We start from the raw sequence: 18,021 nt of genomic DNA on the forward strand, positions 1-18,021 counted from the left end.
GAGGATATTATTATACAGGTGCTGTTTCACATGCCATTGAACCAATTGCTGTACATGCATGTCAATGCAAAAGGTCTTTTTAAGTAATTAATACTTTTATTCAGCAAGGACTCATTGATCAAGACAATTGTAACGTTACAAAAGATTTCATTAAAAAAAATGTATGACAGCTTTCACAAAAATATTAACCAGCAATTGTTTTCAACAACGATAATAGAAATGTTTTGTGAGCAGCAAATCAGCATATTAGAATGATTTCTGAAGGATCACGTGACTCTGAAGACTGGAGTAATGATCCAAAACAAAAATAAATTACATTTTACATTATATTCAGATAGAATACAGTTATTTGAAATTGCAATAACATTTCACAATATTTCTGTTTTTATTGTATTTTTAAACAAGACAAACGAGATCATAAAAGAAAAGTTTCAAAAACATTTTTAAAAAATTTGAATTTCACAACACAATATTTTAGCTGCAAATAAAGTGCAGAAATGTTGTGTTTTTGTTATATAAATCTCATTTTTGGAACCCAGTAAACTTCATTCCACTTCATTATTTTACAGTTCTGCAGAATCTCTAGTGCTCTCTCTACACTAATTTTCCCTGGAAACTCTGTTAGGGCCGAGTGTCTGTATCTGCTTAACAACAAATAGAACAATTGGGCTAAAAGTCTGAGCTGAGCAGAGGAAGGGCAGTGCAATCACACAATTACAGCTGCAGACAACAGGCTTTGCTTTTAATCAATGGACAACCGCAGAGATTCTTGTGGACCAGCATTTCTCTGGTCTTCTGCATAACAAACGGCTTTACACATGTTATTATTTAGGATATTATAAATGTGACATGACTGGTGGAAAAAAATAAAATAAATGATATACATCTATTTTATTGCTTACTAAAGAAATACAGATGACAGACCATAAACCACACACACACACACACACACACACACTCAGTTCAGAGCTGATTAAAAACACACACGCTATCCTGGGCACCACACGCAAGGTTCTTGATGACCCTGGTTACCCTTTCAAGTTTAAGCATTTAAGCACAGCCGGATGGCCTAAAAGATGATATAAAAGTGAACACGTCCCAAATGATTCCCTCTCCTATACTGGTTCATATTACTTTAATTGGACATTGTGTTGCACTCACAAATTGTACAGTTTCCATTCATACCGCTATCCAGTTTTCATATATGCAATAAAAATATTAATTATTTTAGTCATTTCAGGCTTTGTATTATAATAAATAATTTATATATATATATATATATATATATATATATATTATATATATATATATATATATATATATATATATATATATATAGTACAGACCTAAAGTTTGGAAACATTACTATTTTTAATGTTTTTGAAAGAAGTTTCTTCTGCTCATCAAGCCTGCATTTATTTGATCAAAAATACAGAAAAAACAGTAATATTGTGAAATATTATTACAACTTCAAATAATAGTTTTCCATTTGAATATACTTAAAAATAATTTATTCCTGTGATGCAAATCTGAATTTTCAGCATCATTACTCCAGCCTTCAGTGTCACATATAACATCCAGTCTATCACATGATCATTTAGAAATCATTCTAATATTCTGATTTATTGTGTTGGAAACAGTTCTGCTGTCTAATATATTTGATGAATAAAAGGTTAAAAAGAACTGCATTTATTCAAAATAAAAAAAAAATCTAATAATATATATTCTAATAATATATTTTCTTTACTATCACTTTTTATCAATTTAACACATCCTTGCTGAATAAAAGTATTGATTTTATTAAAAAAAAAAAGAAAGAAAAAAAATTACTGACCTCAAATTACTGACCAGTAGTGTACATTGTTATTACAAAATATTTATATTTTAAAAACATAGCCTCTTTTTTTTTTTTACTTTTTATTCATCAAAGTATCCTAAAAAAGTATCACATGTTCTGACAAAATATTAAGCAGCAGAACTGTTTCCAACTTTGATAATGAATCATCATATTAGAATGATTTCTAAAGGATCATGTGATAATGATCCTAAAAATTCAGCTTTGCATCACAGAAATAAATAATAATTTAAAAGTATAATAAATGTAAAAACAATTATTTTAAATTGTAATAATATATCACATTATTACATTTTTTTCTGTATTTTTGATCAAATAAATGCAGGCTTGATGAGCAGAAGAAACTTCTTTCAAAAACATTAAAAATTGTAATGTTTCCAAACTTTTGGTCTGTACTGTGTATATATATATATATATATACACACACACACACACATATTTATATATATATATATATATATATATATATATATATAGGCCCCTAAACATACCAAAATGTGTTTCAAAATATAGTAAAAATAGTGCTTGTACGAATGCATGTATATATTACATTATCTATATCTAACAATAGCATTCCCTGTTCTTTTTATATTCTATCTACTTGTTTATTGAGATATTTAATGAGTTGTATATCTATCTATCTATCTATCTATTATACATATATATATATATATATATATATATATATATATATATATATGTATGTGTGTGTGTGTGTGTGTGTGTGTATGTACAGATATTTTTTATTCAAGTATGAAGTGTATTACTGAGCCCTGAAGATGTTTTTCAGCCATTGCTCCACATCCTAACGTGGATCTGGATTCAGTTTTCTCATCACACCACTAAAGAGGAATATTCCATTACTGTTATTAAGCTAATGGAGACTAGAGTGCCAATGGGCAGTGGGCAGCGGAGTCACACAAATCCAACGATGGGATCGTTCTCACCTGGCTGGAGAAAGGAGGTCGGCTACCTGTCCAGGACACCTGGCCGGCGTTGATCTGCCGAGAGATCTGGGTCAGGTTCTGTCCAGCTGAGCCAGCTGTGGACTGGATGTCATTGACTCCTGGGACGTGGATCACAGATGAGCTGAAAGACACACGCACCACATCATGTGACTGAATTAAACCAAACCATCCTCTTAATTCTCTGTGAAACATCTGAAAGCCTTTTCACACCAAGTACAATGCTTTATTACAGACCCCTTTACACCAATGCTATTTTAGCCTTTATGATATGATAATATATTTTTCATATATACTTATAAATTATTTTTCATTAATAAAATAATAATTATATTTATACATTTAATAATTATATATACATATATATAAATAAGCAACTACTCCCTAAATTATGACAGGGCTCAACATTTTGGTGACAGGTGGCATTTTGAAGCACATCTATCATTTTTTTCTGTCAAATGTATTTTTCAAAAACACACAGCGTAAGCATTTAATTCAATAATGGCATAAATTGGTTTATGGCCAGAAAGAAATATTTGTGACTAATAGATGTTTTCAATTCACCTACCATTCACACCAAAGTTATATTTTTATACTTAGTTATATTAGTTATATTTAGTTTATACAAAGTTATATTAGTTATACTTTTTTAAGATTCTTTGATGAATAGAAAGTTTAAAATAACAGCATTTATTTTAATAAATGTTAATAAGTCTTTACTGTCACTTGATCAATGTAAACTGGTCAATTTAATGCATCCTTGCTGAATAAAAGTATTTAAAAAAAAACTTAACCAAACGTTTTGAACAATATTGTATCAGTAACTTTTTTCTGATTTTGCATGTGAAAACTGTGGTATTTGTGTGACTGGAGCTGTATTCTGCATTAAAGCAATCAAATGAGCAGATTGTGTTTCTTTCATCTGATTTGTGTCTGTCCATACCCAAAGCTCTTGCCGGAGTGTCCAGGCTGGAAGGGGCTGCCTTGAGAGTATAACTGCTGTCCGCCAGCAGTGGAGGATGGCACCATCATCTTCTTATCAGCTAAACACAAACACACACAGATCCTTATCGAGCTCACACTGAATGACTTCATTTAAGAGAGGAGACACAGTCAAACATCACATTACAGCAACGTCTTTATCAGCCACACAGGGGTTATAGTACCAACTTAAGTACATTATGTATTATAACAAATACCTACGTTACAAATCTAGTGATAATGCAAATTGTTTTTCCAGATGCACATTAAGCAATTCAAAATCACAGCATATACAGAGGAAGAGTTTAGCTCCTTTCACACACAAGTTACAGTCTTTACTGTTAAAAACCGGTAAGGTTTTTTCCATTATGATACCTTTTCAAAAAATCCTGCTAAATTTGTTCTGGTGATCATATCATTCTTATGGAGATGACATGATTACTCTGAGCTGTTTACTAAGCTACTGTGCTGTTTAATGAGATTTTCTATCTACATATGCGCTAGATGGACATCTTTTACCATTGCGCCATGCAACTTTTTTTTTTACTTTTCGCGCTTCTCCATTCATCAGGGCTGCGACTCTGCAATTGGATAATATTATGCATGTCTTGTGTTTATAAGAGAAAAAAAATTCTGATTGGCTAGTAATGTTAGTTTGGTTGAGAGTGAAAGCTGTGCTCCTCTCGTACCACTGATGGGCGAACTCATGGACTCAAAAGTAATATAAACAAGTTTTAATTTTTTTTTTTTAAATGTAGGATTTTCTTTTCACAGCCAAACACTGCACGCTGGAGATCCTGTGTTATTCCCAGCTTTGACCCCCCTCGTTGAAGGCACTACCTGATTGGCTAATCCTAACCCCTCCCTCACACCTACTCCTTAACCTACCAATACTAGAGGGGTAATAATCTGTTGGGGGTCAGAATTGGGCACAACACTGGCACGGTGCCAGAGAACTTTAAACCCTAGCCACAGCAAAAAGAAAAGAGGTACAGAGTCAAACTACAGAGCATGCAAACGTATCAGAATTGCCCAGATTGAACCAGCTAATGACCCTAAACAACTGGCTTTGACTAAACCTGGACTTCATGCGTTTACGTAATTAAGTGAAATTACAGTAGTATCTCTATGAACATACATCCAGAGATGCCCGTGTATATGTCACTGAAGCGTGGGTCTCGCTCCTGCGAGAACAGTGAATCGGTTTTGTCGATGGTTTTGCCTGCTTCATGAATGCCGGCTGGGACGCTGGCAACCGGCACCTGTGGAAATCAACAAGAGCAGGTCTGTTTGTGATTGTCATTTCAACTCATGAAAACTGATTGTTAATACATTCAAAATAAGAAATGAAATAAAAGCCACAATGAACACAAACCTGACTTTACTGAAAGTATGAAACCAGCCTTTACACAAAGAAAAATATATTTCCTTACATATTAACAATTGGAATATAAAATGTATCGTTTAAAAAAAAAAAAAAAAAAAAATTATATATATATATATATATACACATACATACACACACACAGTACAGACCAAAAGTTTGGACACACCTTCTCATTCAAAGAGTTTTCTTTATTTTCATGACTATGAAAATTGTAGAGTCACACTGAAGGCATCAAGGGCTATTTGACCAAGAAGGAGAGTGATGGGGTGCTGCGCCAGATGACCTGGCCTCCACAGTCACCGGACCTGAACCCAATCGAGATGGTTTAGGGGTGAGCTGGACCGCAGACAGAAGGCAAAAGGGCCAACAAGTGCTAAGCATCTCTCGGGGAACTCCTTCAAGGCTGTTGGAAGACCATTTCAGGTGACTACCTCTTGAAGCTCATCAAGAGAATGCCAAGAGTGTGCAAAGCAGTAATCAAAGCAAAAGGTGGCTACTTTGAAGAACCTAGAATATGACATATTTTCAGTTGTTTCACACTTTTTTCTTATGTATATAATTCAATATATAATTCCACATGTGTTAATTCATAGTTTTGATGCCTTCAGTGTGAATCTACAATTTTCATAGTCATGAAAGTAAAGAAAACGCTTTGAATGAGAAGGTGTGTCCAAACTTTTGGTCTGTGCTGTGTATATATATATATATATATATATATATATATATATATATTGTATACATTGAATACATGAGGAACTGCTTTTTTCATACTGAAAAATGACAATATATTTACTTTTATTATTTATTAATGCATATTCAATAAAACACTTAATAATAAAAAGATTGACATGTAATTATATATGGTACGGTGTGTATAAATATATGAACACAAATGTAGTGTGTGTAAATATATCACACACACACACACGCACGCACACACACATATATATACACACACATTTTTTTAAGTTTTAAGTGTAGTCAATGGTCGTACAAGTCACTTCAAACTTAAATTACCTTAAAACGACTCAAAAATTTAAGTAAAATTTCATAAATGAATAAAAACATAAGTTGCCATGACTTAACAGTGTACATGGAAAAGTGTAGTGCAGTTTTTTGTCTTCATTTCTTTATATTTTTATATATATCATGTATGACTATACTGCAGTGTATTGCAAGCTACAAGCATTAGTTTCCCATATATGGAAATGTATTCTTTAATATAATTGCATTATATTATTTTCCAATATATTCCCATATATTTTTGTTTTGTAAGGGCAAACGCAGGAATCAATAATTACGGTCACATTTTTAACACTTTCTAAATTGCAGACAGGTGTTAAACACTCACAGATCGTAAACGCTGATGGGTGCTACCCAACATCCCATGTGTGAGACATTATCTGTTTTCAACAAACAATCCTCTCTGCTTTATTAAGACGGACTCAAATGACCCCTTTAACAAAAACAACATATGACATAACATAACAAAATGAACACTTTTGACTCAAAGCAAATGTGTGTTAAGTTGTAAAATTTGTCAAAGATTTGGCATATTCCAAATGTGTGACTTCACCTCATAACTATGGCCTATTTTAATAGCACAGATCCTCAGAGAGGGAGTTAACGCTCCACGGCTGAAACGACTAGAGTTACGTAGATTCACTATCGCATTTATCAGTCATTAGCCCCAGTAACAAACAATGCTGTCCCAGCAGGCATCTCATCCTAACACTTGTCACAAAGCAACAAGTGCACAACAGTGACTTCACACTTTGCACTGGAAATGATTCTGGAAGATCTGGTTTCCATTCACTTCATCCATTAGTCCTGAGCAATGAACCATCAGTGGTTATGAAATTACTTAAAACATCACAAACTCTGATTTGAAGCAAACCAATACTTGAAAATCAGGAAAACAGACCTAAAGTTGGAATGACATGGAAGCTGCAAAAGACTTTATTTCTAGCTTAACAAACAAGAATTAAAAAAAAAAGTAGGGAGGACCTTCATTCGTTTGTTGATCGTAATGTAAGCAGTGAGAATTGCATACAAGAACAGAGGCAGAAATGAATGCAATTTGCTTGTATACGTCATAAAATGAGCATACGATGAGCAAGTTATGAGAATTTGAAAAAATGACTTTTTTTGTAGAAATAAAAATGCATGGATGAATTTTTGCATGCATAAAACACATTGAAAATATGGTTTAATTTTGATTTCATGCTGACTTCAGATTATTTTAAGAGACAATGAAAAACACATCCCATGAAGCATTGCAAATTACATAATTAAATGAGAAACAATGGTGTACAAAATATAACAGTAATGTAACAGTAATGTAACAATAAGTAACAGTAACGGTTTCCTTTTTCCCTTATTAGTATAGAAAGAATGTATTTTACTAGTTGTCTAATATGTTTGTTTGTTTTTTCCCAATGCTACACCAGCTTCTTTGCAGATTTTCATTATAAAAAAAACATACTTGGGTTGCTAAAATTATAACTTTAATGTATTCACTTTAATGTAAATACTATATTTAAGTAAATTTTTTTATTAAAAATGACTGACTGATTTTTTTCAAGGGTCTCAACAGAATAAAACAACTTTGATACACAAAACAGAAAAGCTAAAGGAAAAGATCAGTCTACTACTTGTGAAAAAGTAATATCTCAATATATATCAACTGTTTCTCCTAGACAGCAATGACATTAAATGGAGAATTATTCTAAAAACCACCCGAGAAATGAAATTCATTAAAATAAAAGTAAATGAAAATAATAATAATAATAATAATAATTTAGATGATGCAATAGGACCTGCAACCATACACAGGACAAATGATTTGAAGAATTAATTGGATACAGTTAAACAAATAAGATATTTTAAGTTTTTTTTTTTTTTTGTTTGTTTCGATTCTTTGTTAAATGTATTATTTATTTAAAAACAGAAAAACTGATGGACCGTTTTTGTAGATTAAGAAAAAAGATCTCAATATGAACTAACACTTCTCATCAAAAGAAGACCAAATCATCTGAGCTGCTATTAAACAGCACTTCTGGAGAATAAAACGTTCCTCTGGGAGCTTTATTGGCTGATATTCAATTTGAAGTATAAATATAAAACAGCTTCAGCTGTGACACTGATTTAAGAGGGACTCGCATATAAAATGAAGGAGGATCAATTATACGTACAACACCAGCTAAAGAGAGTAATGCACCTGTGAGGGTTAGAGGACTAAATGATGGACTGAGAGAAGAGTGTGAGTGTGTGTGTGTGTGTGTGTGTGTGTGTGCGCACCTGCGACAGGTCATAAGCAGTCAGTCCGTCTCTCTGGTGAACCTCCAGCTCAGCCTGCTGTTGCTGCTGAAGCTGCCTGCAATAAAAAACACACAACACACAACTTTAATATCAGCACCTGCTGTTTATCACACTTCCCAATGAATAAAAGCGTCATTAACTGCTCATGTAAATTATGCACATATACCAGTCAGATAAATGACCCCAAAAGAACACTCTGTTTCAGTGAAAACAGATCAATCAATATGCATAACACTCCAATACATATTCTTTATACATTGCCAAGTACAAGTTAAAAGCCAAAAATCAGCCTAAAAAAACTATGAAATAGTGTGATAAATTACATGACATTATGATGAATTTAGCAAAAGCTTTTACTTCAGCAGAACAATACCTCTGGAGTTTGAACCTAAAACCTTTGGGTTGCCAGACTACATGTTTAATTACTAAGCCACACAATCTATATTCTATCCAAAAAAGAACCTATTTACAATAATATAGTCCATAATTGAGTATTATAATACATGATCTACTGTCTAAATGCAGCTGTATAGGCAGCATCCTAACTGAAATGGACCCTCACAGCTAACCGACTTCAAGCATGCTACATTTTGTAAATTCTGTGGTCTAATGTGATATTGTTCATGATTACATTTTTATTTTATTGCTGGAATTAATTTATAGCATTAACAAGATGACCCGTTGAATTCATTTTGGGAGTGATGACTGATGAATGTATGTTGCCTGTATATAAGATGTCATGTGGATCAGCTTATTGTACTCCCATATTAATAAAAATGGATTTATTGTGTTTTGGAACCAAACTCTTCATATATACTTGATTATTTTTATTTTAATTACTACTGTTATAGCAAAACTATATTATTATATTATAGCATAAATAAATCATTTAATAACAGTTAAATTAATAATGATAATTACAAACAAACAAACAATTATTATTCAATTGCATGATATTAACAACAACAACAATAATAGTAATACACAGCACATACAAATACTGCAGAGTCCATTTTAAATTAGCCCGAGTCAACATTTCTCGCACTTCATTTGCCATCTTTGGTGGACTAAAAGACAGTGAGCATGTCGCAGTGCATTATGGGGTTGTGCTCTCCACAAAGCAGACATGCACTGGTGTCTCAGCATAATAACACAGCCTTCGGAGGTCAAAAATGCATCTTCGATGACTTAAAATCCTGCCTTCCTTATCAAAAGAAAGTATATCACCTCAAAAAGGATGGGGAAAAAATCTAGTAAATAAATAGCTGGTAGGGAACTGCCCATGAAAACACACACATTCTGGGATCACACTAGGCCACCTGGAGCAACAGAGGAATGAGATGAATCAAACCAAAAACACTGAACTGCACTTGAACTTCTCAAGAGAAAGAATGGAGGGGAAAATCTGAAACAAAAATGCAAAAAGGGCAAAAACATCCAAGAATCCAAGTTTCCACAGGAACCCAAACTCTCCCCTGCTTCCCTCCGCAATTAACTCACTACGGCTCTAAATATGAAAAACCATTACAGAACACCACACACTTTCATCTCGGCATGGGAAATCATGAGCAGGTAATGTGTCACCGGTGATGTTTCTGAATGGGAAGAGTCTCAGAGGACAGTGTGAGAGTGAGACCCAGCCAAATCCCCGGAGCAACTACGGGACAGATCACGGTTGTCATGGTAACAAAGGAGGAGTGAGCGGTGAAAAAAAAGACAGATATAAATGGAGACAAGCGGAGAGGCTGAGACAGAAAATAAGAGAGACAAGAGAACAGCATGTACTGACTGATTATTTCCAGAAACTCAGGATCTTTGCCGAAACACACAGAGACCAGCACGAATGTGTTTTCAGGGAAATTTTCCTGAATTAGGGTCATGCCAACAAACACTGAGAAATGTATTCTACTAGAGAAACTGAATAAAATGAGACGAAATGAAAGGAAATTACAAAAAAATAAAATGAAAATAAAAACAAAATAAAATGCAATAAAATTAAACATACAATAAATTTTTGGGAGAAAAGATTAATTATAATTAGGATAAAAAAAAAACGTAATTTCTATACACAGGAACACTTATTTTTATTGCACAAAAAATAAATGATAACAAAACAAAATAATAAATGCTAAAATGGATGGATGGATGATAATCAGGCAAAATCTTATTTTTATAAACAGAATTATCTTTATTGCACAAAAAAATAAAAGAGAAAAAAATAGCAAAAATGGATGGATGATTAACAATCCATCCAAGTCCATTTCAAGTGCATTAGTCTTTCTAGGCTGTACACTTCTTTACTCAGCAAAAGCATATCATTTGCAATAAAATATCAATACTCATAATACAGTATAAATTGTTACCTCACACAAAAAAAGATAATAAAAGTTGTTGCTGAATGCCAGATGGATATCTAGTTTTTGTGGTGGTGTGGAATTACGCTTAAATCACACAAAGTCTGGAGATCCAAACCCCAGATGTACCCCAGTGATTCAGCATTCACCGTTCCCTTTCAGCAACACGGCTTATAAGACAAACACGGCTGAGGCCAAACAATAGAGCTACAAACAAATCTTTATTTTTTTTTTAACCTGTTGTTGAGATGGATGCATAATTTCAACATTCAGACTCTGTAATGTACTGTAGTAATATGCGCTAGTAGTAATATGGTATTTGCAATACCATTCAAAACTTTACTGGTAAAAACTTTTAAAGAAATTAATATACATGTTTGTTTTTTAATCACAGAGACTTAAATTAATCAAAATGGCATTAAAAGTTTATAATGTTGTGAAAGATTTTCCAAATAAATGGTTGCTATTTTTAACTTTTATATTCATCAGTAATAGTGTTTTTTTATTGTTTTCAGTACTGATAATAATAAGTCAGTAGATTAGAATTATTTCTGAAAGATCATGTGACACTGAAGACTGGAAGAATGATGCTGAAAATTTTTATATCAAAGCTTTATATCAAAGGAATAAATTACATCTTAAAATATATTAAAATAGAAAACAAATATTTCAAATTGCAATATTATTGTACTTTTTTGTTTGTTTGTTTGGTTATGATTAAATAAATGGCAGCCTTGACCGAGTAGAAGAGATTCTTAAAAAAAAAACAAAAAAAACATTTTTGATCAGTACAGTTTATTTTTACTAAAACCTTTCAAAGTATGCACGGTCTTATATTCTTGAATAATTATTCAAATAAACTGCTGAATAAATTTTTCACCGAAATGCAGTTAACTGAACTTCCAGATTATATCTGTGTTTAATACTGATTCTATTTAGTGATAATCTTCCCTTTCACAGAAACTCTAAAATCTCATGTGCAATTGCATTGAGACTGACATAATTAACAGCAAACATCATTAGTTCTCACCTATGTTCAAATATATAGAATGAAGAATGAGATTTGAGAGCCGCCACACAAGGGATTCTCCATAAATAACCTAAATTAGATGTCAGAACCTGAATATAGAGCACATGAACTACTTTTATGGTGTTTTTGGAGCTTGACAGACGATTATAAACGGTCATTGTGCATGAAGGGCTGCATGAAGATTTACACAGAATACAACATAAGCGAAAGTAAATAATGCCTGAATTGCCATTTTCTTAATCAGTTCCTTTAAACACACTGCATGTCCGTCAGTAACACTGACTTTTGGCTCTGTTTGTGCAGTTTACGTCTTATCTGCTTCCCTACCACACGTTCTGTCTGAGGGGTGAGTGTTTATCGCTCTCTCAGCCGCAGCATCACTGTCTATTCTGCAGGCAGTTTGGCAGTCTGGCACACCAAAGCTGCCATCTCACCTTGACTCCGCTGTGCATGAATATTCATCTCACTGGTGCCCGCTGCTCTTATTATTTATTTACTCATAATCTCAAAGTCAATACGGAGAGAACGACACCTAATGTGAGAAAGCTTTGTTTATGTCTGGCCATTTTTCTGGATATCCGTCACGCTGGGATTTCTTGGCTTTGGCACTGCATAAACTTATTTGCTTAATCAGTATTTCTGCCTTTTTCTCCAGTAAAAATATCTAAACACCCCATAAACAGGATCATTTTACATTTAATAGATATTAAGTGTTGTTTTCAGAACATTTAGCTTTCATTAAGCTTGTTATTCTTATGCGGTTGGTGAATCGTTTTTTCTTGTTTCTCTCTCTGCATTGTTTATGATACAATGCACAAAAAGTAAATCAGAGTCAATCTGTCATTATCCAATCACAGTATCAGTTTAGTTTTATTATATTTAATTAAAACCTTAAAAAAAAAAGATTATATATATATATATATATACATACATACACTTTTTACTTTTTAATCAATAAAAATTCAAACATAAAAATAACATTTGTCATTTCAATTTTGTTTAACTTTATATACTAAAATAACGAACAAAAAAATATATACAGTAAACTTTGGTAACATTATAAATGTCTTTTGATCAATTTAATGCACATATAAAAACAAATTACTGCTTCGTATTTTTGTGGAAATTTGACTTTTTAGGATTCTTTGATGAAAATAAAGGTCAGGAGAACAATGTCTATTTCAAATAGAATTTTTTTTTATAACATTATTCATTTAAAATCCCCAAAACTAACTACAATTAAAACTGAACCTTCATCTTAAGATATTGCTTTCTCAAGATGATTAATGCCACCATTTAATCTCTTATTTTTCTATTATTTTGGGCTTTTTTGGGGGGGGGGGGGGGGGTTATTTTTGTGAAACTAATCATTTTCTCTTCCAATTTTCCTTTTAAGAAGGCTCTGCCTTTCTAGCTTCCTCAGAGAAAATGCCCCCAGGGCGGCTTGTTCTGGCATTCTTCCACGTGTCATGGGCTGGGGAGTCTGGGATAGATGATGCCACGTGTGATGAATGTCTCCCATATATTCACACTTTCCCAAAAGTACAACACACACACACAATCACTCAGGTGTTTACAGGCACACACAGATACAACTCAGTGTTGCATCCACACACACCTTATTCCAAAGTCAGACATTGTTAGACTCAGAAGTGCCTTGAATGAAAACAGGTGTGGTTTGCAGTACAGTCTAAAACCTTAAAATTGGCTTCGTATATACAAATTTTGTTTGCTTTCTGTAAGACTTTTTGAATTAAATCTCTGATGCTAACTAAGGATGGATCTATTTGATACAGTAAAAAAAAAAAAAACATGCTATTTAAATTTGTCATTTTTGGCTGCAATCAAAGCTGAATTTTCAGCATCATTACTCCAATCCTCAGTGTCACATGATCTAAAATGCTTATTTGAAATATTTCTCATTAATATCAGTGAGAATCACTGTAGCCGGTTACATTATGGTACATAAAATTTCACTAACCACATAAACAGAGTAAGGACAGATGACTGTTAAGGTGACAGCAAATGATTTGCAGATCCTGAGCACCACTGACAAATATCTAATCTTGTAAAATGTGTGGCAAGTACTTCAGCTCCATAATATACACAGAGTATGTGTGATCGCGAATCTCGATAGTCAAAGTAAAAAGCGAGCACACATTCAAAAGCAATTTCAATGCCCCGCATATTAATATCAACTCCCAGATGCCTGCAATTTATATACAGCATAATAAACCAGCAATATGACAAAGCTGGCTCATAATTGTGATATCTGTCAGCCACTGACAATTGTATTGTCTATCAGCTCAACTCGAAGTTTTGAACAATACTTTATTTCTCATGGCATCACAAATTGCAGGGAACAAGTGACATAAATCCTCATAAATAAAAAAGACATATCAAAATACTGTAGACACTCAATTCCCAGAGTTAATTTCAGCACCCTGATCTCAAACATAACTTTTTATAATATACACAACCTAAAAGCAGGTTCTCTCGTGGGCAACATAATCGTTTTCGTGTTCAGTAGCGTGGAAATATAGAGCAGTATATGAACACTTATTCCACACACAAAACAAACACGCAGTGAACATAATGAGAGCTCAAACATTACAATGTGCAAAGACTCCCTTGTTTTTCATTGTGTGAAGAGAATTACTGGTGAGGAAATTATGGTATGATGAGAAAGTTTTATTGACTGTGGAAGAGGGGAATGTCCATTTTGTAACAGACCTGATTTTATTAGCATTCATTAGCAGTGTTGTGGAAGCTACTTTGAAACCATAGTTCGAAACCAAGCTAAAAGTCCTTTAACTCAAATTTAGACAAACGGCATTTTATCTATCCTTTAAACATTCCCATACCATATATATATATATATATATATATATAAATAATGGCTTAAACTAGCTTAAAGCAGTCTGAACAGAAAAAAAAATATATACAAAATAAAAACCGATCAACACAACTAGCTTGGTCTAGCTGGGAGAAAAGCTAACTGCCTCTGTTTTAAGCTAACTATACCACAGTTTATATAATTGTTCTATTGTAACTACAAAAAAAGTCACTACTACACTAAAAAGTCACTAAACCACACCAACGCTATCATTTTATTTATTAATGTAAAAATCACCCTGAAATTTGGCAGTTTGCCATGCTACATCCTGACTCGGCTAATCACTGGGAAGCTATGCTAAATGCTACACAACTTGTGTCACTGTTCAGATAAATTACTTTAAGTTAAATATTATTTTCACAAAGGGTTTTTTTCCCCCCTCAAACTGATTCTGGATTTTAAATGTATAATTAACAACAATAATAGTATAATTAATAATAGCTTTAGTCAATAATATTGCATTATTAGCTTAGAAACACTAATTTTAAAGCTAAAAAGGAGTCTCTCAGATGATTTAAATCAAATAATTGTGCCAAATCAGTCACTTATGAGGTTTAATTTCAGTTAGATGCTCTCTTATTCCACTTTTTCTAATGTATTGGTGGTCCTTTGTTATGTGTGGATATATGCATTCATTCATTATTTATTCATTTTACAAAGTGGAGGACATTTCACAACTAATTTGAAAGCTGTCATCAGAAGGCAGTTTTTTTAAAAATTATTATTATTATTCTTTATTTAACCAGGAAATCGCATTGAGATATTGCCATCTCTTCTTCCAGTGAGACCTGGTCAAGACAGCAGCACAAAGTTTCATACAGCTAGTATCACAAATTACACAATCACAATTCATACACAAAATCAGATTATGAAAAACAATTACAAGTATCCTTTAGAACATTATACAAAAGACCTTTAAAAATACTCAATGTTGGAAGTGTGTCAAGATTAATTAAATTTTGCACTTCATTCCAAGGCCAAGGAGCATAAACGGAGAAAGCACATTTACCAAAGTTTGACAATACCCTTGGGAACTATTAACCAAAAACAGGAACTTGATCTAGTGCAATGACTATTTATATGAAAAGTTAACAAACTAGAAATATAAGATGGTAATTTACCTAATAGAGCCTTTACGATAAGTACATATGTAACTTTTTCCTTTGATGTAAAGATCCAATCTAAAGAACTCTTTCTATGAGTGAACCGTTCAAGGTCGTAATGGTCAAATCTGTAACCATAGAGCGACCGCGACTAAAAATCATATACTTTGTCTTATTTGAGTTTAAAACCAATTTTAACTGCAACAACGAGCGCTACATAATTAGAAAAGCATCCTGCAGTTGCTGTAAAGCTTGTTTTAAAGAAGATATTGCCGTATAAATAATTCTATCATTTGCATACAAATGTATTTTAGCTGAGTCTATTCCATGACCTAAATCATTAATATAAATAGAAAATAACAAAGGGGCTAAAACAGATCCTTGAGGAACTCCAGTATATACATGAAAAAAAGGTAAGTTATAATTTTCAACAGACACACATTGAGAGCGTTCTGAAAGATAGTTTTCGAACCATTTTAAAGCAGCTTCACTGAGACCTATATACCTATGTCTCTGTAACATAAATTTGTTATCTGCTGAATTAAAAGCTTTAGACAGATCAATAAATAAAGCAGCACAGGACTTTTTACAATCTAGAGAGGTTATTATATCATTTGAGACTAATGTAGCTGCAGTAATGGTGCCATGTCCCATTCTGAACCCTGACTGATTATCCTTAAAAATATTATTGGGATGACAAAAATTGTTTTAATTGATTGTTTATCAGTGATTCAAAGACTTTTGCTAAGACTGCCAATTTAGAAATAGGGCTATAGTTATTTCTTATAGTTATAGTTTCTATATGGCTATAGTCTGCTGGATCTCCCCCTTTAGTAATGGAATAATCATAGCTGATTTCCACATTTTGGAGGTGACACTTAAATTAAATATAGTGGCTATAGGTTCTGCTACAAGATCAGCTGCCAATTGTAGGAAATAAGGCTCAATTTTATCAATTCCTGGTGACTTTATAGTATCTAAATTCTTTGGTGCTTTGTGAACTTGTGCACTAGTAATGGGCATAAAATTAAATGAATATGAAGTGCAGTTTTGAGCAAACTCAACAGTTTCAGTAGAAGTATGAACACCCGAGTTAGTAGACTCGGAGGTTGAGCCAATTGATGTAAATTAATTATTAAAAATATCTGCATTAACTTCTCTGCCCTTAACTTCAGTGTGATTAACGTTTAAATGATCTGGGAAATTAGATATCAATGTAGGTACTGAAGCAGACTTGACTAGTTTCCAAAAATGTACAGGATTATTAAGATTTCCATTTATCATAGATAAATAATAATCACACTTTGCACTTTTAATTACTTTTGTGCAGTTGTTTCATAATGCTCTATAAGAGATCCAATCAGTAGAATTATTTGATTTCTTTGCCTTGGGCCCATGCAATATTTCTCTGTTTTATAAAAGTAAAACTGTGTCATTGAACCAAGGATTATCTTTACCCCTTACTCTTAATCGTTTAACTGGAGTATGTTTATCACAGATGGATAAAAATGTTGAAATAGTCTGATGTTGAAATCTGAAATAGTCCCAGGCCAAATTAACATCTGGTATACATGAAACAACACCCAAATCACTGAGATAAAGATGACGTAAAAAAGCTTGTTCATTAAAATGCTTAAAAAATCTTTTATAAATAAATTGCGTTGAAGATCTAGGATTTTTGCAATTTCTCACACAGAAAACTGCACAGTGATCACTAATATCATTACAGAAAACTCCCAATGCAGAATACCTGTGAGGAGCGTTAGTTAAAATTAAGTCCAATAAAGTTGATTTGCTCAAATCCTTTTGATTTAGCAGAGTTGTTGAACTGATCAGCTGTACCAAACGGAAAGAGTCACAAACCTCCTTAAATGAGTCGGAAAATTACGATAACCGGTCCCAATTCAAATCACCAAGTAAAATCAATTCATATGTATTTAGTCCAATCATGAAGAAATTCTGCAAGTAAAGTACATACTTCACTTGAAGAAGATGAAGGCGGGCGATAACAACCAGCCACAATAATGTCAGAGCCAGAAAACAAATATAGTCTAAGCACCAACAATTCCAAGCCATTTACTTTGCTGAATGACTGAATGCAGGAACAATTCAGATTAGACTTCACATAT

The 18,021-nt window shown here is 32.9% G+C and overlaps 1 protein-coding gene across 5 annotated transcripts in view; it reads right to left on the reverse strand.

The window, feature by feature from the left end:
- Positions 1 to 18,021, reverse strand: part of arnt2 (aryl-hydrocarbon receptor nuclear translocator 2) — a 90,953-nt gene that overhangs the window by 12,524 nt on the left and 60,408 nt on the right. For 4 of the 5 annotated variants that reach the window (XM_059527362.1, XM_059527380.1, XM_059527344.1 and 1 more), the window contains 4 exons: positions 8,489 to 8,564; positions 4,940 to 5,063; positions 3,764 to 3,863; positions 2,803 to 2,944 (listed from right to left, as the gene is read on the reverse strand). In XM_059527362.1, the coding sequence (XP_059383345.1) occupies positions 2,803 to 2,944; positions 3,764 to 3,863; positions 4,940 to 5,063; positions 8,489 to 8,564 (442 nt within the window). Of the gene's footprint in view, positions 1 to 2,802; positions 2,948 to 3,763; positions 3,864 to 4,939; positions 5,064 to 8,488; positions 8,565 to 18,021 lie in introns of all 5 variants that reach the window. The other variant, XM_059527353.1, reaches the window with a different exon arrangement.

This window comes from Carassius carassius, chromosome 3, assembly GCF_963082965.1.
Source record: "Carassius carassius chromosome 3, fCarCar2.1, whole genome shotgun sequence".
NCBI lineage: Eukaryota > Metazoa > Chordata > Actinopteri > Cypriniformes > Cyprinidae > Carassius > Carassius carassius.